This window comes from Nomia melanderi, chromosome 1 (assembly GCF_051020985.1).
Source record: "Nomia melanderi isolate GNS246 chromosome 1, iyNomMela1, whole genome shotgun sequence".
In the NCBI taxonomy this organism is placed as follows: Eukaryota; Metazoa; Arthropoda; class Insecta; order Hymenoptera; family Halictidae; genus Nomia; species Nomia melanderi.
The window spans coordinates 16,674,236-16,702,109 of record NC_134999.1 but is presented as its reverse complement, the minus strand read 5'-3'; the positions used below and the strand labels follow the sequence as shown (position 1 = coordinate 16,702,109).

The window sequence follows — 27,874 nt, the reverse complement described above, 5'->3', positions numbered from 1 at the left end:
AAAATGATTAAAAATGGGCAAATCAACAATTGACCAAGCAACAATTTTTTTAGCGTCATAAATGCGTTATGCGTTGCATTATAGGAGGAAGTGTGCCCCGTTTTAAAAGATCACGGTGCAGCTAGCGTGAAATGAAAGAATGTACGGGTGAAAAAACGGGGAAATGATATCCCTTCGAACTGATAGAAAATGTATTATATAATTAGCAATTAAAAGTGTGGCAGTTTATTATCAATGTATTTAATAACAATTGATAATAAATAAGATCGTAAACAAAAGCATGCAGTACTTAAAAATTGTTTCCAATGCACAGCTAGGAATCCACCAAATATCCAAAAGATAGTTACAAATAGCGAAACGCTTAAAATGAACAAAGATGAACTGCTTACTAATTATATAGATGATAAATGGCAACAAGGAAATCTTCATAGCGACCAGATTGGAGAGTCATGGAGTTCAATACCTCCAGTTAACTTTACACGTAATGACACAGAGGATTATCAATTAGTGTAAGTCTAAATTCTATAAATAGCATTAGAGTATTACAGGAAAATTGATTTAACTATATTTAACAGAAAGTAATCTTTTAGAGTACACAACGAAGAAACGTTGTCACATAAAAGATTTAAAAGAGGTGTAATACATCTTTATAATATGCTAGTTTGTGCTACTGGATGCAATCCTTTATCTTATAAAGGATATGGATGTTATTGTGGCTTTCTTGGTTCAGGATATGTCATAGATGGAATAGATAGGTAATTTCCCTTGAAATATTTGACATATTAGATGCTTAAATATATATATTAATAATAGGTTTCTTTATATGTTGATTATAGTATTGAAGTGAAATTACTGATTTATCAAAGCATTTCAGATATTTAATTGCGAAATAAGAAGGAAAATCGTAATTTTCACGAGTGTGACAGTTCTAGTGTTAAATGAATTATTTTAAACGGTAACTTAATTTTTTCCAGGTGTTGTAAAATGCATGATTGGTGCTACGACGCTACAGATTGCGCAATGTTTTCAGAGTACTTCGTACCATATTATTGGAGATGTTACCACGGTTATAAACCGGTTTGTGGTTCGTTGCGTTAGATTTATTTGGCTTGCATATCTCTTTAAAATGCTTGTTTATTAGTATTTTTTACATTGCAGCTGTTGAACACGGAAACTGGGGAGGATCTGGGTCGTGTGCTCAACGATTGTGCGAGTGCGATCGCTCGTTTGCTGAATGTTTGAGACGTTATCCTTGCCCAACGACCAAAGCTGTATGTACTTCGTCGCCTTGGAGATTGGTACAAAATCTTTTTATGACTATGTAATTATCGACGGAATTCTTAAGCATAAGTACTAGAATTGGAAATGAGTTTATGAATTAGATTAACATGCCAAAGATAATACGAATACCCTTTCGTAAACGCGTAACACCTGTACATAAGTGAAGGTATAAAATTTGTTTCTAATGTAGGAAATCCGAAACACGAAGCGTATATTAAAACAATGTTTCCTTAGAATATATTTTATCTTTAATACATCGGTAAGAGCATTAGAATATATTGAAATATAAATCTTTGTATAATAAACTTTATACAGAAAACAGTACCATTAACACCACTTATTTTACAAAAGGAATTATTTACAAAGTACTTATGCCCCCAGTTAAATGTACAACTCTGTTTTTGTATTTCTTTGAAATATCTTGCTCTATCTGTAAATAAATAAACAAGAATAATTGATAAAATATTTGTACAACAGCGTTAGAAACGACGTTGTAGATACCTGTGTTTGTAATTCCTTTGTTCTTTGTATAAGGCGTTGTAAGAGAGGTTGAAGAGACTCCGCTTCTTCTGCAGCATTTTTCCTCTTTTGTTTCATAGCATCTTGTAAAGCTATCATTTTGTCGATTAAACTTAATTTCTGTTTCAAGGTTGCAGCTAGTACATCCATGTATCTACCAACATGAATATTTATTAGTATGTTTGGAATATTACATAAAAATAATATTCCTCTCATTTAATTACCTAGCAGAGTGTTTAATGTTATGTAGGTGTTGAACTTTTGTATCCAACACCTGAGATAAAACAACTTGTACATTGTCTAACATATTCTGAGTATTTTCTAAGGTGGAATATTGCAGAACAGAAGATGAGTCTTGAAACTGACTAAAGCTTAAGAAGTTCATACTGTCATCCATTTTTAATTCGTACAATCGTAATTTAAGGAATGCTTCCAGCTGTAAAGAAAAAACAGTTTAAAAAACATTTCAAGCAATATTGATAGTTATGAACCTAATTGAAAAGATAGTGTATACTTCAAATAATTGATCCATAAAATCGTTTCTAGTGGATGGATTATCGAGTACTGTGTACGCATCAGTACCAGTAGCTATTCCACCTTCATGACCAGCTGCTTCTACAACTATACCAGATTCTTCCAAAGAAACATTATAATCTATATCTCCAGGTGCAACTTCTTCCACATTTCCATCGCCCCAATCAATTTCACCGCTATCTTCCAAATTAATATCACCATCAAAATTTACACCCCCGTTTAGGTCAATATCGCCGAAATCAATTCCCTAAAAGTTGAAATTTTTTGAACAGATCTTTCGAAATACTGTTTAAAGAATTTCTAGAAATTTACATACAATATTTTCAACCTCCTCAATTTTCTGTTTTTCCATATCATGATCATCGGTATTTATATCTAAAGATGGTTCACTAACTGATAAAGGAGGTTCCCCATAAATCCATTCATATGTGGTAGTATTTCCTTTGTCTAATGGAGGTATAATATGTAATACAGTATGAAATAAAATCATAACATTATTTCCAATTAAATTTTAGCATACCAATAACATATTTCAGCATGGAAACACAGCCACCATCATGCTGTCTACCTAGAGTATAATTAACAAAACCACTGTAGAACTCTACAGCCTTTTGTAACGATTTCGCTTTCTCTGCAATTCTCTCATAAATTTCTGGAAGTTCTTTCAATTTCTCTGCTAGTTCTTGTTTAACGTGATGACCAGGAATGCCTAATTGTTTGCAAAGTGAATTAAATTCTGACCGAGCTGTATTCTCCGATTTTTTATACTCTGCCTCTTTCTTTTCTAAGTCCTGAATAAATATTGTTTTCAATAAAATAAAGGTATCTTTAATTTCAATGTCCTAAAATAATAGAAATACTCACAACTTGCATTTGTTCTAATTTTTGAATTTGTTTCTTAATACTAGGAACTTCATAATTAACATTTCTAATAAGGATTTGGGCAATTTCTGCAAGATACAAATTTTCTTTCTCATATCCTTTTACTATTTCCTGCCAGTCTTTCATTCTCTGTGATCCATATCTTCCAAAAACATTCTTTGTGTCTGCCTCAGTTTCCTTTAATATTTCTATTATTTTTAAACAATGAAAATAATTTATGTCTGAAAAGATATGAATAAACATAAATACACCACATAAAAATCTATAATACACACGCTAAAATACAAAATTCAAATGAAACTTACATGTTCCAGATAATAATTTAGTAATACCATCGTGTTCAGGCATATCCTGAATTGCATTATTAATTTTTTCTCTGAGAACTAAAACTTTAGTATGCCAATCTTTATTACAATGCCGCCTGCTAATTAACCATTCCAATAATTTTCCAGTATTGATATCAATAGAAAAATTCTGCTCCTAATGAAGATAACATTAATAACAACTTAATAAAATAATAAAATTTCAATGTTTAAAATTTACCTCCATAATACAGAATATTTATAAATAATTTAATTTTCTTGTGTTTATTTCTCTGTAGGTTATAACAGCTGTAGATCCTTGCTTATATTGTTATAACATTTCAAAGTGATTACAACGGTTAGGTTACACTACCGGCTGTCTTAGTGACACGTTTCTGACGTATTTCCGGAAAGACGGAATTTAAATTTACTACGACTAAACGTTATAGAAATGAACATGCCACGTACTCTACTTTGATCAATATATTCTGATCATACTTATACAGATAATCATTGTTTTGATAAAATACGAAGTTCTTATACTACTTTCTACATATATAGAAACAAGATACGAGTTTTAATTACAATTAAAATACTTTTATTAAATAATTATAACACTTTTATAAAAAAAAATTCACATTTTATTTAATTACTATATTTCCATGTACGTACGTTTCCTGTTTTATAATGGTTAAAAACAAGAGAAATAAACGATCATATAAGCAAACACAATTACTCGCGCAAATATTTTAATTTATTATATTACAGTTTTACAGTAAGAAAAAATGTGTTTTCCTTGGCAATGTCTGTACACTACCTGTACCAATATATAATTACAACTTAAGAATTTAGCATAAGAGATATAACAGTCAAATTGCTCTTATGTTCCCTGTTATAACTCTTAATAGAGCAGGTACCATACTCAAACACTCTATCCTCTCTATAACTTAATATTAAAATGATACACACATGAACGCGCATATACAACATTTTCATACATGAGGAAACAGAGTTTATTTTACTAGAATGTTCCGTCTGCTGGATATACAGTTGTACTGCAACGTCTAAAAAAATATGTAGACGTTAGAACCAACTGGCCAGTGTGAACATGGCACAGTGTCAATAGAACTTGTGGTACATTATTTATGACGCAATTTCGCGCCATTCAGACGGAGAAGTTATTTTATTGTGAGCAAAGAAAACACTCATTCTCAAATACACTAGTGGATGTGTTAGCGCTTCTTCTCTGCGAAGAAAGTCTTCAAAACGAACACCTGAGACACACATATGATTAAAATTACGACTGTTTCGAAAATGGACCATTTAAGCACGTGATCATTCAGATCTTCTGCTCGTTTACGTCCCTGTGATTCTCTTAATCGATAATGTGTTTGGTAATCTAAAATGCTGTTTAAATTTTTGTGTACTTCTGTTGCCGATGACTCCATCTAAACAGAATTATTTACTTTTGTAGTATATGAAATATATTATTATAAAATATTCCAGTAGCAATTGATTTATAATGTATTATATTACCTGAGTCAAAGCAGTCGCATGTTCTCCAAAGAGTGGTACTTGATCACCCACACGGAATTCCATATAAACAAGTTTATGTGAAAATGTTGAAAACTCGTTACTGAAACAGGCCTTATACGCTCCTGTCATAGCAGTTGTAAACTGATGTGAATCAAACTGTACTTTATATTGTTGGTAGATGATTTCTTTATTTGGAGCTTCTAAAGTTACATCTACATCATACTGTCCACCTGTCACGACCTGTAAAACATTTTCTTATGCTGTAATATAAGTATCTATGAAACATGCTGATATTACAATGTAATAATACATCTATATTCACTATATTCAGTATAATAAAAAAATCGTTCTCAGTGTAATCATTAATAATTCATGATAAACTACCAATCAGTGTAAACGTGGCGAATTCTATTACATTTTGCAATGAACGAATTATCATATGTTGTAGAAATATGGTTTCATAATTGCGCATTACCAGGAAAATCATTTCAATTAATCGTACGTGATGACATACCTGGAATTCGAGCACTGCCGTCGTATTTTTCTCGATTTCTTCGAAGAAACACTGTTTTTCATTATCGGGGAGTTCGAAGGTTAGCTCGACGCCACCAGTCCTTAATATCGTACCGAATAGCGAAACTAACAGCAAGCAGATCGACCAGTAGTCCATTTTTTCCTTCTTCTTTTGATTTTAATTGTTCGTACACTATCCTACATACATTAAAGTGTAAAATTAATTTATTAACTACGATAGTTTATTAGTTGATCAATGCCTTGGCCAAAATTTCATACAAACAAGCTATTTTAACGTGGCCGGATATTACTAGCACCGATTCGAGCGCCGTACGAACGGAACTGGCTGCGATAACGTCTAATTTTTAAGAACGTTTGGCATACATATTTTTTTATCTGTTTTTTATCAGTAACATTATGTAGTTGCCTGTTATAAAATACGAAGTAAATAATTTGAATAAATTGTTTTCATATACGTAATCAAAAATCTACTTCGAGGCCATATTTTATGAAAAAAATTGTCATATGTTACTTTACGTTTACCCGTTTCACTGATGAAATTATATTACTGTAATTAAAATATATTTTGTATTTCAAGATAGAAAAATTTCAAGTGATTCAACGATACAAATATAAAAGTAGAACTAGACCATTCTTAACGCCCACTCAATTTTTTCTGAAATTTATTAAAACAGAAAATTCCTTTATTGAAAAAATAAACTTTTTTTGACACATCTGCTTACACAGATGCATAGCGATATTACAAGGATCAGGAAATTGTATACATTTCCGGTATTGACGTATATGGATAAATTCACAAGTTTTGTCACGTTTTTGATTGTGTATTATTACATACACGTGTACGAGTTCATGGAATATTAAATAGTTTCCTGTACGTGTTTCCTCTACATTGCATGATCCAGAAAACCGGAAGTTTGTTTCAGGATCACTGGTTACTTAGTACTTCATATAAAACAAATAAGATTAAGTTCAATAATTTGCACTACTTTCTATTTAGAAGTGTGTAGAAGCAAGAAAAACATTGTAATCACAATTATATTCACAAGACACTTACTCAGTTGCAAAAATGAATTTGCAAAAGACTAAATTACTTAACAGCATTTTACATTTTCATACTGCATACAGGGTGATTCGCCGGAAGTTATAATCTAAGTACTTTCGTTGTTTTTTTAACTCACAATAAAAAATATAACAAATCGCTTTTTTAAGAAACCCTTTGTCTAATCTGTCGTTATATATTTACATATACTGGTGTACTATCTGACATTACATTTTAGTAATACATGCTGGCACGTGTAAGTGCACACAAAAGTGTTTGCGTGAGGCGCCCTAAGGTCCCGCCTACTATTCTAATAGAGTCTCCTCGTCTGTCATGTTACTTATTCATGGAGGTGTGTTGCAGAACAAGTCGCGTGTATCGAAGGGCAAAGGGGGTATCCAAAAGAGAGGGAAACCACTATAAAGGTCCTTTTCATTGCGAAAGAACACCAGGCGTGACGGTGCACGCAAAAATCGTATGCAATCTCAAGAATCATTTCGTAAGTATACCATGTAATTATGAGAAAGCAAACAATTTTTTCTACGTTACACACGTATTATTTTATTAAATTACATTAACGTCTCTACGTCATTTCAATGAAGAAAACAAAGATTGTGTACTTCGCGTGTATCAAAAATAGCTCTTTCTCTAACTATATTTAAAGGTGTGTTTTGGTTGAGATTAAGGAAATGAAATCGTAATTATGTAGATTAAATTATATGAATATGTAACGCGGTACCGTGTGCCTTACCTTTAGTGTCTATATACATATGTGTTATCATATAATCTCGATTCCTTACTAGCTCAGCAATAACCTACGTGAATTTTTTGATAACCCTGCATAGCGTGCTCGAACGATCCTTAACGGTACCTGCAAATCGTTCTAATTTTAAAATGTTTCTATGTATATCTAGAATGAAATCGATATAGGAAGGTTTGATCGAAACCGAAGCACGCCGTTGTTATTTTCCCGCAAAAAAATCTCGTGACCGACGGTTGTATACTTTTACAAGGAAATCAGTACGTGAATCATGATTAAGTATATCATTCTTTGAATATCGATAAGGCTGCAGTAACGCTTATATAATAGTTTTTAAATACTCCCTCGTGTGAGTACATACGTACACACATGGTCACTACTGCACCTGGATACACTACCAATCAAAAGTTCTATGTACTCCATGCAGCATTCTTAAAAATCATTTTTTCCTTGATACACGAAAGCATAATCTAATATTCCAAAAATATAGCTAGATTTTCAAAATTCATAAAATCTCAATTCCACCGTGATTGTTTCACTTTACATTGAATATATCAGAAGAATCATGCTCAAAAATTGAATTAACGGTTATATAAAATAATTCGACAAAACTACAATCGAATGACCACAAGGATAATATTCGAAACCTACGAAACTGAAATTGGAAAAATAAACAAGAAATGATCGTTTCAGTCACGTTCGAACCGCCACACTTTCCTTTTTTCTCTACTTGACAAACTCGAACACGTGTAAATTAAGCAAAGCGAGAAAAAAAATATATCCGTGAAAGAGAAGTATCGATCCCATCCTACGGGCATGAAATTTAAGAACGTCTTTCCCACTGCACGTGCAGCCAACTTTTGCGCGTTAGTGTATGGTGTACACGTGTATGTGTCCTCCCCCCGTGTGTACACGAGGAGTCAGGTTCGAAATACGAACAACACGAGAGGTTTCTACACCACGATTAACTCCATAGGGTGGGGGGGAGGAGCACACGACCGCATCAAGCTGCTGGCACCATGAGTTTTCGAACGACAACGGTAGGAGGCAGATCTCTTTCTGTGCATCTCTCGGTTCTATCCACGGTGTTATTTTTACCCACGAATTTCCCTTTCGCGTGGCCGAAACAAATCCATGCCGGGAATTGTGTTTCCGTCCAGTGGGGTCCACAAGTCGCAGCGCGTGTGAAAGGAGAAAACGCGTTCGTATTGGTTCGAGACCGAAGATGATCCAGTGTAACGTAGGTCGGTGACTCGAAAAATCCTCGTGGCGGATGTCCGTAAGGTAAGCGTACTATTTAGAAACCGTACCTGTGCAACGTTATCCGCAGCGAGACGGGTGCACACGCAAGGAAAAAGGATAGTGCGCAATGAAAGGATACAACAGAGCGAAGAACGAAGGAATAGTAAAAGGGGAATATAACAGTAGTTCAAATATTTGGCCAATGGCAGATCGCGCACGGTGTTACAGGGAAGCAGCGATGCGTGACATTCATTGGTCGAATTTACCCAAGTTTACGATAGAATGGTACCTTAACTGGGTTAGATGGAACACGATATTTTTCTGAATATCGCTGCACGGTGCTTGGTGAAGTATAATTATCCAGCGGTTACTTTGCTATTCTAAAGGCATTTGCACGGTAAACAGTTAATTAATATCGTTAACTATATGTTGCGTGTTTAACGGACTGATTAGTATTTTGACTAAGATAGCAACGGTTCTGACGAATTTGAATTTTAATGCGGTCAACGTTGTTTTACTTACCGTAAGTAATTCCGTTTTAATAATGTACGGGGAATTTTGGTAGGCTGTTAATGAAGACAGCGTGTTTTCATTGAGTCGATTAGAAATCAGAGGGAACAGAGGGTTTATCTGTTGTTACAAGCGAGTGTCCCTTTGATCTTGGATATTCGTGAATCTTGCTACTTGAAATCGAGTCCTTGACGAACAAAAACTATTTACTTGGTGATTGCTGTTTTTGTGTAATGATAAACTAGAGATTAATAGCGAAGAGCTGTTTGGAAAGTGGTTTTGTAGAGCTGGCTACCTGTTCGAATCGCAATGTCTCTTTACTGACTACAGTGGTAACCTAACTTTTCAAAATATTCGAATTTTATTTATTACTTCGTTTCACTTAAATTGTGGCTTTATATTTATTATATACATTGAAAATCAATGCTCCACTGTTTACCATTAAATTTAGATCACTTATTACTGTAAATTATATAATGAAGTTTAAATCAAATCTTTGTGAAAATGCATGACTAGTGGTCAGATAAATTAATAATTTACATTTGTAATTATTTTAGGTTCCGATAAATTATTTCCACCGACATCATTGTTGCAATTAATAATTGGATACATTTCAATAATACTCGGTTCAAATTATTGTTTAATTATTTGTATCGTCGGGTGCTGCATATATTTTCCTGCCACGTGTCTAATTTTCGGTTTCCCAACAAATTTCCACGATCTTCGAAAGGAGGCGGCGTTAGGTTATATACGAACGGGTAGGGTTGCCGTAACGGAAGTTAAAAATAGTCGAATATAGCAAATAAACGAAGCAAGGTTGACGGACGCGATGCTGAAATACCTGGCTATATTAATAAATTTCCCCTTTATCTGCTGGTGTCAAAGTATAAATAACAATGGCACAATATCGTTGCAAATCATTCGTAAATATCTCAACAAATGCAACGTCTGCGAACCTTAGATCATTCCATTACCTTCAACAAACATATCACATTCCCCAATACCCAATACTCCTAATATTACTAAATAAACATTGCTACCAACTTCCAGTGCCACCGATACTAACAATTATCAGCAGAGAAAAAAAAGCACAGTTTACCTCTCAAGAGAAACTCGATAGTACAAACACAACACACAAACTACCTCACACTATATATCTCACAAACACACAGTCCCACAGAGTCGCAATATGTTACACGAACAAACTAACAAACATTCTCACACTCAATAAATCATTACATCAAACACCAAAAAGCCAAAACCAATGAGTAATCATAATGAACAGTATCATTTAAATCGCTGCAATCCGATCGGTCAATAACGTCCCAGCAACAATGCCCACAACTAGAAAGTAACCGAGCTATCGCACGGTAACGATTCCGAAGACGATAGCAGCCACGCTATCGCGATAAACACGGGTATAGCACCGTCGATAAGCATCGATCCCCGCGAGAGGAGGGCTAATTAGAAAATCCTGCCCCCCTCCTCCTCCTCCTCCCCCTCCCCATCTAATCCGCAAAAAAGATCGCGCATACCGCGGCGTCGCGTCGCCGCGCGCGTGCATCGTGTTTCCCTTCGCTTGAAATCGGTCCGCTTAGAATAAAAGCTGGCAAGCGATGCGTTACAAAGTGCCACGTTTCTTCCAATCGGCGCATCGGGGCATGATCGGGCCAGCCGCTAATTATCAGCCGGCCGATCCTCAATTATCCGTAGCGGGCCGTTGACCTGTGTCCGCTCGATCGCGGACGTCGCCGCGGTGAAAACTACGGGCTTATCCGGGCGGACAGTAAGATCGATCGTAGCGCGTATTGCACTATTCACGTGGAACGCCCCGCGAGTCTAGACAGTCGGGCAGAGCGAGCCGTTTTATGGCGGTCTCTCGCACCAAAATCGTATACCGCCGGTATAACCCCCGGGGGCCGCGCCGCCACCCGGAAACGGTAGGTAGGTACACCCTTTATGACGTTACCGCCGGAATTTATTTCCCCGCCCGCGTTTCCTTAACCGTGCGATCTCGGGAACTTTGTTTTCCCTGCTCCTCCGGGACCCGGCGTTTCTTTACCGCCAGCGCAGGCGGTCGGCTTCCTTGCACGAGCTGCAGGGGTGCGTTTCCACTGCAGTTTCGGTTCACCCTTCCGCGGCCGGGAGGTGACTCACCACTTGATTCGATACGGCGGAATTTATACAGGTTCGCGTACGGTATCGAGCTTGCGTAATGCGTCGATACGCGAGTGTCGAGATGAGATTCGTTTCTTAACGCTGGGTTTAGGTATAGGTTGTTCTGTTCTTGGAACAATTGATGCTTGATCATTTAGATCTCGGGAGTTAGGTTTATAGGCAATCAGGGCGTTAATGTAAATGGAAGAATGTTGTTTATGCAACAGAAATGCCGAATGTTTCTTGCGAAGAGCTCCCGAGTTTGGAGGGTTAATATCTTAGAATAGTGAAGAGGATTTTAGATAACGAAGCTTTTGCTGTGTTTGATAATTGTAGAGGAAGAAGCTTGGAAATTTTGATTTGCATGGTACAGGATTAATGGGGTGAGTTGATCGTTTCGATCCTTCGAAAATCGTGTATTTCCCTCGAGACTAGCGATACTATCAAAATTCTGTCCATTTGTAACAGATGTAACTAGATTAACAGCTCATTAGTGCAACCGATCGTTTCCCTGTTTAAATGAGAAAATAGAAGGAGACAGCAATTTTAGGGAGTCCGTAAGACATTTAATTTAAGAAGCGTTCCGTAAGGTTTCTCCGAAATCACACCCCCTTTTTACGCGCGCGGAGGCCATTCGATTCCCGGGAAGCCGTTTCGCTCTCTGGAAAAGAGAAATATCTAGGCTATTATTGGACGCCGGTGACGGTGAGATTCATGACGGTTTTTTCGTTCTAACCCCATTCATCCAACCGCGGAAGAAAACGGGCCGAGATCTTCTTTCGCGGAGGCATGCCCGACGCGCGTACATACATATGTGTGCGCCTAAGTACATACCTGTTCCTTCGAGCAGCCCGCGACTGGTTCTCGGTTATGGACCACGTAGCTGCCTCCGTTCCGCATCGTATTATCATTCGCGGCGGTCTATGCAATTCTTCCACGAAATTCAACGTGGAATTTGAATTTTCCGGACTTCTGACTCCGATTATCGTTCTCCGGGAAAGCGACCGGCCTCCCTAATTGCCAGTTTTGCCTGCAACTCGCTCGAGTCACGGAGAAAGCGTGCGCCGATGATTGATAGTCACTCCAATTGTATTTGTCTTTTCACGCGTCGTGATCCTTTAACAAATAGGTCATCCTTAGCTGAACTGAGTGAACTTATACTCCCTTCGTCGTTACGTTAAACGGGATTTCTCTTTGAACGTTCTTCCGCCAATGTCTACCACTCCGACTCTCTCAGAAGTCCTTTCACATCACTGAAAACGACAGTGATAATTTACATTCTACTGTGAAATGACTCATCCGGTGTTCCCAACAGATTTTCCGTTCTAATAAGAACGTTTCTTTCTGCCTAGCAGCGGCGATTCGTTGCGATGCTAAGTGAATCGCTGGCAATAAGAAAGTGGGGGAGAGAAGAGCTATCCGAGATCCATGTTCAATAATTGCTCGAAACTCCATTGCGAGTAAATTAAGCAATTATTTGAACAATAACCTGGAAACTATGCGTGCTGGCACTGCTAATTAGGATCTCGCGAGTGGAAGGTATCGGGCGTGCGTATTAGAATACATTGTTGGTAACGTTTAACGAAGACAAACTGGCAGCCAGGGGGGCCATGGTCCTGCGCGGGGAAGAAAGAAGTGTGAAAGCGACACGAGTACAATTAAGCGAACAACCGGAATCGGCCATCTAACGCATTATCTTCCCGTCAGGGGAGAACTTTCACCCGACGTGCACCGCGTGAAATCCCCGGGAGCTCGCGATGCAAACGAGAAAATTTTAATAAGATCGCCGATACTGTGCTCGCGCGTGTCTCGTTACATCGGCGCACGATTTTATTAATCGTATGTTTCACTTGTGCATCGTTTTATCATTGCGTGCAGCTTCCTGTTTCCGAGGCACTTGCACTTTTCACGGTTCTCGTGTCCCATAACTTCGACGCCTTTTTCCGGGCACGCCTAACTCGCACACTAGAGCCCACTCGTAAGTGATGCGTTGCGTGGAAAGTCGTTCTGCGGGGTAGTTCGCGTGACTGGCACGAATCGTGTTATTTTTCTGGTTGGCGTTGGAGAGAAATATTACAGGAAAAAAGGGAAATTGATCTATTCACATGAAAATTTGAGGGATGATTCTATACGAGAATACAAGATGAAAGTGAAGAATATGAAAATTCCGGTTTCGGCTCCGTTTTCACGTTAACAACGATTGAAGATCTCCCTGAATTCTGATGGTACCAATAATGGTGCGCGTGAGGCAGGTCAGTGCGCCATTGGCGCACTGCGCGGCGCGAAGACACGCCCCACGCGTCGTTATTGGCGGATTTGTAATAATATATAAACGACACAGAAAACACAGTTTTTGTAGTATTAATTTTTTAAAAAACTTTGAATTATCTATTTAATTATCTAAAAACGGAGACATTCAGTTAATTCTTTAAATTATGAAAAGCCGTCGTAGCTACAAATTAAAAGAAGTCTATAGAGCTGAGTTAAAAGGGATAAAAAAATTATTTACTTTCTTTATTCTCAATATTTCTGCTCGCATGTGGAATTATAACTCTATCATTTTACTCCATTTTATCGCGGAGTCGGCAAGGCAAAAGGATGTCCTTAATCACGTGCTGGCTTTTACGTTTGGGGAATGCCCCTTAAGATAACGAAGATTCCGAAAGAACCGGAAAGTCCCTTCTAATCTCTCGCGGACGGTTCATTTCCGTCGAACTTGTGCGCGCTCGCCGAGATATCCCGCATCGTTCTCATAATTTCCCTCTTGAGGAAGAAAACGGGGAGGAACGGTAGAAGTGCGTGCGTTCTCCCGCGTACAGGAAATAGAAATCCAATACGTTCACGGTAGTCTAGACCGAGAGCAACACCCGTGTGTTTCACCTTGTCCTGGGAATTAAAGATACTCGACTCGTTTTTTCTTTTTGAAAAAAAAAATCTCTCATTTTGTTCCGTGCTCTTCCGTGTTCTATTATATAAACGACCTGAAACCCGCTGTTTAACACGCTGCCACGTTCACCGATGACCGGAGTTTCAAAATTACAAGAAAATAATGTTAACTTATAACATAACTGATGTCGAATGATAACTGATACTTCTTCCATTTTATTTTTCATAGGAACGGAATAAGAGATGCATAAAACGCTGTTGTCTCTCGTGGAAGTCAACGCGTTAAACGTGAAAATCTCGCTTTTCGAAAAAATTGTGATCGTTCGAAAAGTGCGTATCAGAGATATACAATTCAATCGCGATTGTAACGATCGATGAAACTTAAAATACAAGCCGCGTAACACGGGTTAGTATAACAAAACGCGCGGTTGAATAACGAAAACGTCTCGTATAATACGATACTTACGTAAGTTAACATTTTCAGGCGGCGCAGTCCCCGTAATTGATGGCAGTTTTACGATGTCCGTATTGTAAATCGAGCCCCGCGTTTCAAGTGAAATGTTTTAAATAAATTTACACGCGTGATCCGTGTTTGTTTGAGCCGGGTGTCTCGTATGTTACGAAATCGTGTGCGAATTTTGTATACGAAGCGTAATAACGTGGAAAAATGATAGTCATTTAATCTGTGCAACGATAGATTTTTATTATTTCACTTTATTACTTTTTAATGTTCGTCCTTCGATTAAAAGACAATAATCACTTATAATTTATCTAATTAGTGAAACGTTAGATTTTGATTTCTCGTCCATTATTCATTTTTAATGTTTGCCCCTCGGTTATAAAACGATAATCTATTGTAGTTTATATAATTAGTGAATCGTTAGATTTTCATGCTTTTCGATTATTATTTTTAATCCACAGTTCGTGTGCAAATAAATACGGGATTAAAAACTAACAATCGGTTAACTCGTGTAATTAGCGAAATGTTTGGAGACAATAATTGATTATCGCGGTCCTCGCTTAAGGAAAGTTGATCGAGACACCTTTGATCTCTTTTATATGCTCGTCCGCGATCGAGAGAGTCGTATGTACGATCATCTGGGTCACGTATTGATTTCACACCTTCCGCGTGATACGGCCGGCACAATTAATTGTTTATTAACACAGGGCTCGTAGAGCCGCGCTGGCGAGCCCATCTCGTCTCTTTCAGCTCGTTCGAGGCCGTAATTAAAGCTCGAACGATAACGAACCATAGAGCAACGCGATGAATCCTTCAATTTGCGAGCCGAAAGCTCTTCACTTTCAATGGCCGCCTAAGGAACACCGTGTAACGGTGTGAGGACGGTTTCTATAAATCAGCAGACAAAATGTAAATTCAATTATTCGGCTTACTTTCACCGCTATTATTTTTCCTTGCAACCGGTAATTAAAGAATAATTTGCGGTAACCCTAGTCTCACCTCTATCACACTCGTGTATATGCAGTTTTAGACAATGCACTTTTTAATTGCATTCTCATATCGCTGAGAATTTATCTGAAATATTAAACATATATTATATGACTTATAAATTCTACATTGTGAAAGTTCATCAAGTTTCACGCATTTATTGCAAACTTGACTATAAATCTCTGATCTCTCAAAATAAAAATCGTATTATTTATAATTTATTACATTATTATGTAATCTAATATATTTTTTGTATTATTAATTTAGAAACAAGTGACGAAGTTTATGTTTCTGTTCGTGATTTTGATACGATATTAAAAAGTATCACTCAAAAAGAATGTAGTTCGGTGGTCTATGGTGGAATAAATTGTGATTGCTATAATTATCGTGATTTAAAATATAATTATACTTAATCTATGATTAAGTATAATCTATAATATTGAAAGGAACTGTTACGGGATTATCTTTATGAACTATGGTAAACGATATCAGTCCAACTATGGTGAAAAGAATGAAATGAGGATCGATGAAACGTAGCGATACGATTGAAGAGAATTTCCCAAAGTTGTTAAAGAATGTAGGTGGTATGCACCATGGTAATCGCATTCAGCACGTGTTCGCGATCGCGGCAAGGTCTCGTAAACGTGCGCAGCTTTTCTTCATGACTAACCAGATGCAGGTCAGGCAACGAGCTTTGTACTTTTATGGTATTACTTGAAAACCGGTAGACATTCCCGCCAAGGCATCTTCTGTTTTTGTCATGAGCCTTGTAACTATAATTAACTACAAAAGAATTCGACGGCGTTTAACCTTCTCTTTTTTTCGTCGCACCGTTCACTCCGATCTTCATTAACAAAAACGCCCATTCGTTGTTAATTTCATTATTCTTTCTATTACCTCCTGCGAGAAAGATTCAATTCTTGATAAATACTAGAATTACAATAGCCGCACGCTGATTTTTCTCGTAAGCCGAACAGCTTTGTTCATCCTTGATGTTGACCTCAGCGTCACCTTATCTCGTTCACCTTGATGACTGCAGCACAGCTTCTATAATTATGAGTAATTTCTGTTACTTGGACTTCTCGCCGAGAATTATAAATTTGTTTACTAACTTCAACTTTTCCTTTTGTCTCTATGAGCTTTTATTGTAATATTTTAACGTGTAATTGATTAATCGGCCACAATAACGTAAAATGTTCGATTGATTAATAAAGTCTCTTTAATATAATTTAATGTTTCTCCATGTCAAATTAAAATTCATTAATTTATTTATGAAAGATTTTGTTCATCTTTTTAGTATCTTCCAGTGTATTCATTTATCTGTATTTTCTATTTCATTCAATATTGAATTTCAGTTTATTAACGAATCAATAATTATTGTTCGTCTTGCGAAAAACATAGGAAAATTCGTTGATTTTCATAGGTGGTATTCAGCTCTGAGATTTCTCAAGTATAATTGGTTAACCTAATGTTTGCTCATCTTTGTGTATCACCGTGCCTCATTCTCTCAGTCGCGGCAAAGGGTGCAATTATGGGGTAGGAGATAATTATCCGCAGCTTATGACAACCTTCTGGTATAGCATATCCCGGTGTAATGGTATTCAGTGGTTGAAACGAGGAATGCGAGCAACGATGGCCATTCAAGTCCTCCCTCGCAAGTTTCCGAGCAATTTATCCGTATAAAGATTTTATCACCAACCCCTTACAGTTTATTCGAGAAACCTCGCGATATACAGTAAACTTTGTAATTTAACGTTAACACGTAACACATGTAATCTTAATTAAATTTTAGACGACAGCCTTTATACTCGTATACGTTTATAAGTACCAAAACAGAATCGAAGTACAAACTTTCATAGAATTTCATATTCTTCTTACATTAATCTCTTTCATTTAAAATTAAAACTAAAATTACGATTCGCTCTAGTATTATAATTTCCCAATTCAAGGTATTCTCAGTTCTTCACTCTGAAACTTTCAACTCAATTCAACTCTCTTAATTCAAAATTTACAACTACTCGACCAGTAAACATTTCAATCGTCTAATTCGCAAATAAATATTTAAAACTAACAAAAATCGATGAAATATCTATCAAAACAACATTCAACATCCAAGTATCGAAAGAATTGCTGTTGTCCAACGTTAAGGGTTGAAATCTTCGAACTCTCACCTCCAGTCCAACGCAATCATTCTAAACCACGGTATTTATCTACTTTCCTCGGAGCAAATAAAAACCAGCGTTTCTCATATCGCGGGATGTACGTTCACGTCACAATTGCTGAAATTCCAGTGTTAAGGGTTAAAATTCTCAAACTCTCGTCTCCAGCGCAACGCAATTATTTTAAAGCGCAATATTTATACATCCTCCCCGGAATAAATAAATACGGACGAATTCTTGGAAACGCTTCTCATATCGCGGGATGTACTTTCACGGCTCCATTGTTGAAAGTATTTTTCATCAAGCCTGCCCGAAAATGTTCTCGTGCAGCGCAGCAGTGGACTACGGGTCGGAAACCCTCACCCTCTTCTCGATTGCAACGAGAGTTGCGCCTCACCCTGTACAGCCAGAAACGACACGAGGGGTAGTTTCTCCGGCACGATTAACTTCCACCGGGAGGTGGTGGGGGGTTGGCAGCGTCGTCGTGGCGGCGACGAGCGTGCACCATGAGTTTTCGAACGGCAGCGGAAGGAGAAGGTTCTCCTTGCATCTGCCTTTCACTGTCGCGGGTGTTAACATCGCTTTGTTGTGTTGAACCTCGCCCCCTCCTCCCGTCCTATCCTCACCCCCCATTCTTCCGGTTCCCGCGACCACAGAGTGCGGTTTTTGTCGTCGGCCAGCTATGTGAACTGTTTTTCGGCTAACCCTTTGGAATACGGAATGGTGACTCGTGAAATCCTTTGAGCAGGTGTCTGAGAGGTAATTACCTTGTTAGCTGAATGTTTGAACGGAGAATGGTAACGTTCAAGTACCAAAACGGTGGGCACCATTTCTGAATAGTAAATGTTTCATTTTGTTCTGTAAATTTTGTTCTGTGGTTTAGCTATGTGTTTGAATGATATTTCGAAAGTATACATAGTTTGAATAATAGAGAAACAATGGAAATTGAGTGATTAGATTGGTAATGCGATTAGGAAGTAATTGGAGAACTTTTGGGGTAGTGAACGGAGGAAATGTTTGATAATCTCGCGATTTAAATAGCTGCTTCACTGTTGAATCAACGAATATACATTTATTTTCGATATGAGATCACTGTTGTTTCTAATATCGATATCATTAGATATTAATGTTCTACAGTATTACTGTCGTTTAATACAACTTAAATTTCGCAAGATCACTCCTGTAATTCGTCATTAGATCGAACGCGCAAACGGTCAAGTCCATTAGGGTCGAACGACGCACAGTTTCCGAGTATCGATTCACATTCCGCCGAAATTTATTAGCGGTCGCACTGCTAAACTCTCTTGACCGCTTAACGAGTACTTTACGAATGGTTACAATCGTTTCAATGTCTCGATAAAAGGGAACAGCTCGAGCAGGTTGAAAGGGGTATTGTTTCGCCCTCGATTGAATCGGTGGCTCGCAAAGGCGCCGCTCGAGGACAACGCCGAAAACGTTCTCATAAGCGATCGAGGGCTTTTTATTGCAGCCGAGCGAACGAACGAACGAACACCGACGTTTATTGAGGCGACCAGCGTGAGGAATGTTTCCACGGGAATCAGTCGTCACCGACGAAACTTGCTTTCTGAAATTTTGTAACACTCGAAACGCGGCCGAGGGGGTTGAAGCGATCACGGGCTTTATTTATCTGGTGATCTTCAGCTCTCGGCGACAGGTTACACATGACAGAGCTGTCGGCTGCATTAATAAATTCGCGTAATACGGCAAAAGGGGACAACCGAGAGCTGTCGCAACTGTATTTTTGGAACACGGTTTTGGCATTAAGCGCCGGTAAAACTGAGCCCCCGGGCCGTGTCGGAGACTCCTCGCGCCGCGGCGCGCACTTCGCATAGATGACCCGGTCAGGCATAGCGTTCGAGGAATTTCAGTGATTCTAGGGGCGCGAATGCATTGCCAAACGGCCGGCCGACTTGTGAAATATGGATTTTGTCGTCGGGCAACCTGTTAACATCAATTTAGCGGCTGACTAGTCGCGACTGGACATTACTCTGTCGAGTCAACCCTTAAATTATCCGGGATGCTGAATAGTTGAAGGATGATTGAAGGAGAGGGGAGTATGGACGTGGATAATAGAGATGTGGATGGAGGATAGTAATAAGGATAAAGAAGAATAGATAAGAATATGAAATAAGAATTATTCAAATAAGAAATAAGAAAGATATTCATAATATTAGTATTTCATTTTTCCAATTATTCTTATTCATTCTTTAATTAAAATCCTCCAGGTTTACAGTAAATCAAAATATTCGCGGGGATACATCTCTAATCATTGGTTCCAGTTCACGCAAAAAGATCCATTTAAGTTCACTGTTACAGAGGAACTTAATCAATTTCCCAATGAAATGCTGGCACACATCCCATCGCGAACAATATTTCTAATATTGCGACAATGAGACAATACGTATGATTAACAATTGCGCGAGATTGTGTAAGGTTTGCATAATCCCGTTACGTTCACACTGGAATGGTTTCCCAATAAGAATCTAATTATTGCGCTCCTGTGTCGAGAAGCTCGTGTGGAGCGACTGAATTAGTTTCATTGAAAAAAGGAAAAAAAAACGCGCCGATGAAACGGACAATTTATTAGATAATTAGGCGCGTTAGCGTGTGTACGAGAGTGTTCCATTGACCGGTCGGTCCGTACGGGATTCTCTATGGTCTAGTTTCCCGAGTCGTCACCATGGAAAGGGGTCGTAATCCTCTCCTTCCTCTTCTTTTCCTCTTTTTTTCGAGAGAGAAAGAGAGAGACGCATTCGGCCAAAGTTTCTTACCTGTTTCTTGTTTGCAATCTAGACTGGTTCCAGTCATGGACCACGAAGCGAGACAGACGCGGTCTGGCAGACCCGCTACGCCTCCATTCCGCGATATTATTTTCTATGAAGTGCGCTCCTTGCCGAGTCCACCCAGGATTCGCGATTTTCACGTTGAACACGAACTACTTGTTTGTTACGGTTAGCCTTAATCGCGGTTGGATCTTGCTCCGATGGAAAACAATACGCGCTACGTCATTTTGATAATCAGGCTCGAAGCTTCCGTTCAAAGAACGCGGGATAACAAGGAATTTCTTTTGTAATGAAATTCATAACTTCGATAATTTCTCATTGATAATTTAATATTTTATCGAATACTTGATTTAATTTGTACTCAACAATTAAATTACTAAGTCAGTCATTGTTGTATTACAAATCTATCTCTTGAAATTAAGTTAATCAATCTTTACGTTCAAATGACTCCCAATAAATCCTAGAAAATCTGAATACCGAAAACACAATGCAGTAATGGCACTAAAAATTGGCACTGCTATTCCCCGTATCTCTCGAAACCAAGGAAAATCATTTTCTCAACTACCCTTCATCGTCGATTAACAAATATAATCCAAAAATCTACACTCCATTCATCAAACAATTCCAGCCCCAAGTTTACGCAAACTAAATTGTCCTAAAATTTCCGTTGCTACTTCGAGGAACACAAGAAATTCCAATTCCAGCCCCCAGAACCGGAACAGCGGGACAATAAACTGCACGAGTGACACTGCTCGGGGTGCAAAAAATCTGGGGAGACGAGGAAATGTTGGCCGAAAAAAAAAGAAATGGCGACCGATGTGTATCGACTACGGTTACCATGCCCCGGAATACGAGCAAACAAACCGGTCGGCCGTGGAGAGCAACTTTAGGGGTGCCCTTCGTCCGGGCTCGCGTGCGCGCTTTTCACGCGCGGTGTGTGCGAGTGCTGACGGGGTGGCAGGGGTTGCCGGTGCATTTCCTTCGCCGTCGACAAAAGCTCTTTTAAGCACGAACGAGTGCAGCACTTAGCCGTACAGAGGCGCGTGCAGACCCGCCGCGAAACAGAAGAAGTCTCCGGCGATATCCAGCAACACCGTGATTCGGAGTTTCTTAGCCCGAGCCAAGGGTACGACTCTCTCTGTCTTTCTCTCGACACCCTGTCACGACGAGTGTCGAGTGGTTTATTGTTCGAATCCGAAGCGAGCGCCGATTGTTCAAGACACGCGCTGGAAATGGAGAAACCTCCAGATACTCTGCTATTGATACTATTCTCTTTTCGAATAATTTCAACCCTCTGTTTCACCCCGAGTAGCGTCACTGGTCTGGCTGATGACGTGGATGATTCACGTTGAATTTTATAAATAGAAATATTGGTTTTTTGATTACCTGTTTAACCCTTTGAAGTGTTGAATCAGGGTGAGGGATATTTGAAATTGAACTTTGTAAATGCGGTGATATTTTTTGTTATTGTTTTAACTGGTTTATGTTGTGGAGATAGATGAATAGTGGATATTTATTATAAATTTTTCTGTTGCGGTTGAAGGTAAATGTTATAATTATGTTATTAATATTTAAATATCAGGGAGATTGAAGATTGAATGTGGATTTCTTTTCTTTGCTGGTAGCTGTTAAAGTATTTTTGTTAGGGGTTAATGCTAGAATTAATCGAAATTTCCATTTTAATTGGTCCTTTATTAAAAAGGGTAACCTATAGTTTTTACATTAATTACATGCATCATTGGACACGACAAGCAAGTATCAAGAAAATTAGAATTCATTAATCTGAAGTTGTTAATAACACGAAGAAATCAATTGGTAATTGGAACGTAGCCATGGATGAGGGCATTTACCTTACGGTTTATTGATTCCTCTTCGATACCGCATCATGCGATAACAATGGAATTCATATTTATATGTTTGAAAAGACTTCTTTCTGTCAAAGGAATTATTAGCGCACGATATACTTTATTCCATTGCGACATATGAAACTCTGCAGAGCACAAAGGAATTAATATTGACGTTACCATGGTCTTCTTCAATCTCAAAATTGCCATTTCAAACGAGTGAAAAGATACAATTAAACCAGTGAAACGGCTATTTTCAGAATGTAATATATTTCTTTAATCGTTCGTTTTCACAGAAATTTAGAATCTAAATCGGCTTATCAACGCTTAAGAGACCACTTTCTTTTTCTCCTTGCCCAAGCAACTTTCGTTTTAATATTTACTCTATCTATACAGTAAGATTTTAATCGTAAAAATATTAGATACCGCTTGAATGATATATATACATTAGAAAATTGATTAAATTTTCATGGAATATATTTTTAATCACACGTTGTACTAATAAAGTTACCCTGTTTCTGTCGTAGAATTCGAATCGGATGGCTGTTCGTGTAAAAGCTGGGCCCAAGGGCGAGGCGAAGGCGACAGAGCACAGCAATGACGCTTCCGGTATCGAACTATCAGGAACTCCTTATTCAAGTACGCGAGCTGACCCATGAAACGATCCGTCTGCAGAGACAATTGTCGTCCGACTTGTTCGACAATGCTGACCCGCCGGACGTGAATCACAATTTCTCCCTTGGACAGAAGAACTATGAGAAAGGTAAAGTAGAACGATTATCGGGGAATTTTCCTAGAAAACACTATCACTGTTAAAATTGAAAAATGTCATATTTCATCATCCTGTAATATATACAATTTAAACGTAATTTTTATTTCCGTAATCGTCAATAATAACAATATCGAAAGATAACACCAGTATTCCAACTTTGAAAATCACTTGACAAATTTGAAGTTTGGAACATGCTATATTTTCTTCGAATACTTTTCAATTATTCATTGAAAGATGATTGTAGATTAGACTTTTCTATTTATAAATCAATATAATAAATTATTAAGTCTACTGGAACAATGGACAGACATTCTTTTCAAGAATAAGAAAATCTAGGTGAATAAACGTTGAACAGTTGGAACTAATGTTGGCATTTTTAATGTTTCCTATGTGGGAAAAACAAGGAAGCAGTACTCCGCTTTCTGTGATACGTTCTCACTCGTATTGCACTTAATAAGAAATACATGAACTTCTTTACTGCGCTACAGACGCGACATTACTGCCAGTGCATTGAACTTGAGATAAGCGTTAACGCAATACCGCTAGCCTGCCAGTGGAACACGTATAAGTAGGGAAAAAATTCGTTCTAGGTGAAACTTACTCGACTCGGCTTAAACGCATAATCCATTTAACGAGCATCGAGTCCGCTTCAATCATCGCGTTGCAACAATTGAATCAACCGATTTTCAGTTGCAGGTTGGATTAAATTGTTGCTTATTAAATTTGATCTACATAACCGAAGCATAGAACGTAACCCCGCTGTTTAAAGTTCGAAAGTTTCTTTCGCAGTAGTAAATGGATTATGCGATTGCCTGACGGAAGTAATCGAGTAACAATATACACATATTTTACAAATAATTTTGGACAATAGGAGAATCCATTATGTCAACCGAAACTGGATTTCGCAAATTATTTTACAAGTATGCTGCGACTAAAATAATTTGTTTATTTTCGTAAATAAATTTAATGGAAGCTGTAACTAAAATAATTCTCTTATTTTCATAAATAAATTTGGTTGAAGCTGTGGTATTTCAGTTTTCTTTGAAATAGTGTCCACAGGGATTCGACAAGATTAATTTGATTTGAAATAAATCATCAGGCAACAAGGGGTTAGTGAAAATAGCAGATACTGTCGATGGCAGATTGAGAAGCATGCAGATTGCGTGCGTCGAACGACAGCGGAAATTGTATCTTGATCCTGCAGGGATCCTATTAATGTCATACAGACCTGTCCGTCTAATGAGGGAATTTGAGTGGTGGCAACCGCATAGTCGCTAATGATGTTTCTAATGTAATCTGATATCGGTTCAATAGAAGCATCTTCGTGGAATTCAGTTGTTGGGATGTTTAATGAGCCTGCTGACGATCATACACAGCTGGTGATTCCAAATATTCAGTACAGAAAATATATTACACTTATTCATTAATTTAATTATATAGAAATATGTTGAGAATATTCGAGACGAGGAATTTAAGACTGAAGTAATTTCAATTTGAAGAGCAAAGGAGACAAAGGGCTACAAATAAATTAAAATAATTGACATTTGAGCACACGAAGACGTAGGAAGTTTGAAATAAACGAAGATATTAATTAAAGTAATTCAATTCATTTTTAAAATTACTAAGAATAGCTATTCGAAAGATTAATCTAATTCATTTCTTAAATCAATCAGAATAGTAGTTTCATATACTAAGTCAATTAATTCTCAAAAATCAATCTAAGTATTATTTCCTTCATTTCTAAAATTAACCAAGAAAATACCTTAAAGCACTAATCGAGTTACCATGAAAGGCCAATCGAACTTCAATAATTCAGAATATTAACTAGTTCAAATAATAATATAGATTAAGCATTTCAAACGACGCTGGCGAGTTCTTTAACGCGAAAAACCTTCGGGAACGCCCAGGCAAAATGGGTTTTCGACTTTGAAACTCGCGGACCGGTACTTCCGCGTGCCATTTGACGGAACAAGGCGATCGTTTTCCATTTTCTCGCACGGTTCGCAGGTATTATCGGCGTTAGACGAATGGGAAAAGTGGCTCCGAAGCCCGGACGTGTTCTATGTCTGGCGGACGGTGTCTGGTAGATCCAAGCGAGGATCCAACAGTTGGACCGGTGCCACGCGACGCCGAGGCACTCGCGGCTCCGCGAACGAGAACAGGGAGAAAAACGCGTTCGCCGGTTCCGTCACCGGCCAAAGTAAAAACTAGACGACACCCGGGACGAGAATTTCTTTTGCGTTCCCGTTCCTTTGTTTTTTTGCAAACGCGACGCTGGGAAACGATGTCGCCCCTCGCCATCCATCCGGCGAGAGATTCGGCCCATTTTATTCGAGACGCGATAAACTGCGAAGCGGAAAATGGACCTCCGCACATTCGCAACGCATCAAAGATTACAACGTGTAAGGGGATTGCTGTTTCAATGAGAATTGATGGAATTTTTATTTTACGTTCGCCGAAGAAAGAATTTTCTAGGTGACGAGGGATGTTAGGACGTTACCTTGGTTTTTGTGAAATGAAGTGTGAGAAGCATTACTTGTGCAGCAGGGAATTGTAAGGTAAATGTTTCGGTTGCTGTGACTTTTTTATTTATTGATAAGTGAGAGTATCTATGTTGACGATCGGTTAGTTTGCAAGATATTTTATGCTTAGAAATTGTCGAAGGAGTTAATGAATATTTCGAGGAATGAAGGGAGGTTAACTGATACATTATTTTTTTTAATAAGTAGTTTAATCTAATGTTCGTTAGCTTTTTAAGTATTATTTGTGTAATTCTGAAAATTTTGGTTCTCAAGCTATCATTAATTTCATCCTGAAAATTACAATCCTCAAACTATTACTTACTTAATCCTGAAAATGTTAATTCCCAAAGTAATTAGAACTTTCAACGCAAATGACTCTCCACTACATACAAATGTCTACCACGAGAAACGACATTTATCCCTTCAAAGACCATTATCAACCACAGGCCCTAATCGCGACCAATCCAAGTGCGCGGTCTCGCTCGGGTCCCACGGTGCGCTAATGCTACACTTTTCCAGTTTACATAACGACGTTCAGGCCGTTGCATAATTGGCTTGCGCGTCGGTACGGGGAGGACAGAAACAGTTGCGTGTCGCGATGCTGCCGTCAAAAGTTCGAAATTAGAAAAAAGGATTCGGTCCGTGTCTCGATCGGAAGGGTTCGTGAGCGATTTTTCGGGATTCATTGGTCGGAACCGTCGTGATCAAATTGCTGAGGTACTTCGTTTCGCGGCTACATTGATAAATCCTGAACGTCTGGAGGAAAATGATCGTACGGCGAAACAGATCCACGGTCGTTGGCGAGGATTGCTGACGAGGTTATCGTGTTTTCCCTGGGAAACACGAGGAGATATGTGAAAAAAGGAGGAGCCGCGCGTCTTCGATTCGCGTGCGACACGCACACGGACATGATCGTGTCTTTTCTGATGGATTATATAAGTGAGCGTTTTACAATCGATTCAGGGTAACTGGCATCTCTCCATAAGAGTTGTTTCTCCTTTCTCCTTTTTCTTTCCTTTTCTAATTTCTAGTTTCAGAATCTGTTCCTTTTTTTAACCCTTTGCACTCAGAAGGCGACTCTCAATCACAATTAATAGTGAAACAAAAAAATCTGATATTTAATGTTGAACTCTGTACAATGCCTTGATACGTGGAATATTCTATCTTTGTTCCTCAACGCACTTGCGATTTCCCTTCGAGTTAGTTTCAAGGAATTTCTTCGTCAAAAAATGTTAAACATTTCCAGTGAGAAACTTCCAAGTGCAAAGAGTTATTTAACAATCAGATCTTTTAATTCTGCGGAATACGAAGTGTTATAGTCCGTTTACTATATTCACAGATTAATTCGCCAAAGGAATAATTGAAGAATTCATTTGCAACGCTCGAGATTCAGAATAAAAGAAATCTACGCGAAATTCCGCAATCTTCATTAACACTAGGTTTACGGAACGCGTCAAATTGACGCATATTGGATTTTAGAGATATTATTTTGTAAATGTTTACGCCGATTTTGATTGATGCGATCACACTGACATGTACCCCAATTACCTACAATCAAATCTCCAGTTTCCACAATTTAAATAAACGAGCAACAATTCTTTTAGGAATACTAGAATGAAGTGTACAATAAATGCCCGTAAGCCTAGTGTTAATATTCACATACTAGAAATGCATAAAATGCACAGTTCACTATTAATAAAATAGACACTACAAACTTTTGTTAATATTTGTAAACGCCATTACTCGTATCTCGAATCCAACCGAAAGATAATCATTGACCCTTACCGTGACAAAATTACCTTTCGCACTCTGCAATTCTCCTTAAAATCCTCTCAGGCAAACATTCATCAAAATCTCATTCGCGACACGGCCGGACAAGAAGTTCAATTACCCACCTTGCTCGCCGCGATGAGCGTGAAGTCGAAAACGGATATCGCGAAAGATCGATCGTAATTGTTCTATTTAAAGAACGGCCGCGCACCGTTTCGTTTGGCCTGCAAACACTCCATTCAATTACAGAAACGTGCGAATGCACTGCATATTTATGCGGTTTCGTCACCGGGGGGTCGCGCGCGAAGATCCTAACGAGTTTAACATACAATGGGACTCGGCCGTTGCCTAGAAAAGGCCGCGATCAACGCATA

General features: G+C 38.2%; 4 protein-coding genes across 13 annotated transcripts in view; 2 read left to right on the top strand and 2 right to left on the bottom strand.

Moving 5' to 3' along the window:
- Window positions 1-366: 366 nt before the first annotated feature.
- Window positions 367-1,372, top strand: LOC116429520 (basic phospholipase A2 homolog 1). The gene is made up of 4 exons (XM_076368226.1): window positions 367-509; window positions 591-755; window positions 975-1,084; window positions 1,159-1,372. The coding sequence occupies exons 1-4, from the start codon at window positions 367-369 to the stop codon at window positions 1,323-1,325; spliced, it is 585 nt and encodes a 194-aa protein (XP_076224341.1). The 3' UTR covers window positions 1,326-1,372.
- Window positions 1,373-1,495: 123 nt separating this feature from the next.
- LOC116429515 (CDK5 regulatory subunit-associated protein 3) lies at window positions 1,496-3,927 on the bottom strand. Its single transcript, XM_031982536.2, has 9 exons — window positions 3,760-3,927; window positions 3,522-3,696; window positions 3,199-3,437; window positions 2,855-3,125; window positions 2,651-2,781; window positions 2,315-2,581; window positions 2,025-2,236; window positions 1,783-1,954; window positions 1,496-1,711 (listed from the first exon to the last, which is right to left on the bottom strand). The coding sequence occupies exons 1-9, from the start codon at window positions 3,763-3,765 to the stop codon at window positions 1,640-1,642; spliced, it is 1,545 nt and encodes a 514-aa protein (XP_031838396.2). The 5' UTR covers window positions 3,766-3,927; the 3' UTR covers window positions 1,496-1,639.
- Window positions 3,928-4,167: 240 nt separating this feature from the next.
- Window positions 4,168-5,988, bottom strand: LOC116429518 (transmembrane emp24 domain-containing protein 7). Of its 3 annotated transcripts, none has more exons than XM_031982542.2 (4): window positions 5,851-5,988; window positions 5,569-5,765; window positions 5,055-5,294; window positions 4,168-4,966 (listed from the first exon to the last, which is right to left on the bottom strand). In XM_031982542.2, exons 2-4 carry the CDS (start codon window positions 5,722-5,724, stop codon window positions 4,751-4,753), a joined length of 612 nt encoding a protein of 203 aa, XP_031838402.1. In that variant the 5' UTR covers window positions 5,725-5,765; window positions 5,851-5,988; the 3' UTR covers window positions 4,168-4,750. The 3 variants fall into 3 exon arrangements, with proteins under 3 accessions (XP_031838402.1, XP_031838401.1, XP_031838400.1); XM_031982541.2 differs by having other exon boundaries at window positions 5,847-5,947; XM_031982540.2 differs by lacking the exon at window positions 5,851-5,988 and having other exon boundaries at window positions 4,171-4,966; window positions 5,569-5,844.
- Window positions 5,989-6,976: 988 nt separating this feature from the next.
- LOC116429512 (uncharacterized) overlaps window positions 6,977-27,874 on the top strand; it is a 57,497-nt gene continuing 36,599 nt past the window's right edge. For 3 of the 8 annotated variants that reach the window (XM_031982529.2, XM_031982527.2, XM_031982521.2), the window contains exons 1-2: window positions 8,426-8,671; window positions 22,964-23,199. In XM_031982529.2, the coding sequence (XP_031838389.2) occupies window positions 23,034-23,199 (166 nt within the window). In that variant the 5' untranslated portion in view covers window positions 8,426-8,671; window positions 22,964-23,033. Of the gene's footprint in view, window positions 7,127-8,425; window positions 8,672-8,883; window positions 9,027-9,058; window positions 9,153-18,313; window positions 18,548-22,963; window positions 23,200-26,265; window positions 26,670-27,874 lie in introns of those variants that run through there. The other 5 variants (XM_031982523.2, XM_031982524.2, XM_031982525.2 and 2 more) reach the window with 5 other exon arrangements.

Coding starts and splice junctions, on each gene's coding strand:
- LOC116429520 (XM_076368226.1), top strand. CDS start 367: ATGAACAAAGATGAACTGCTTACTAATTATATAGATGATAAATGGCAA. Junction 510..590: donor ACAGAGGATTATCAATTAGT/GTAAGTCTAAAT, acceptor GTAATCTTTTAG/AGTACACAACGAAGAAACGT. Junction 756..974: donor GTCATAGATGGAATAGATAG/GTAATTTCCCTT, acceptor AATTTTTTCCAG/GTGTTGTAAAATGCATGATT.
- LOC116429518 (XM_031982542.2), bottom strand. CDS start 5,724: ATGGACTACTGGTCGATCTGCTTGCTGTTAGTTTCGCTATTCGGTACG. Junction 5,295..5,568: donor CGGCAGTGCTCGAATTCCAG/GTATGTCATCAC, acceptor AATGTTTTACAG/GTCGTGACAGGTGGACAGTA. Junction 4,967..5,054: donor ATGCGACTGCTTTGACTCAG/GTAATATAATAC, acceptor AATTCTGTTTAG/ATGGAGTCATCGGCAACAGA.
- LOC116429515 (XM_031982536.2), bottom strand. Junction 2,782..2,854: donor CATGCTGAAATATGTTATTG/GTATGCTAAAAT, acceptor TACCTCCATTAG/ACAAAGGAAATACTACCACA. Junction 1,955..2,024: donor AACATTAAACACTCTGCTAG/GTAATTAAATGA, acceptor TCATGTTGGTAG/ATACATGGATGTACTAGCTG.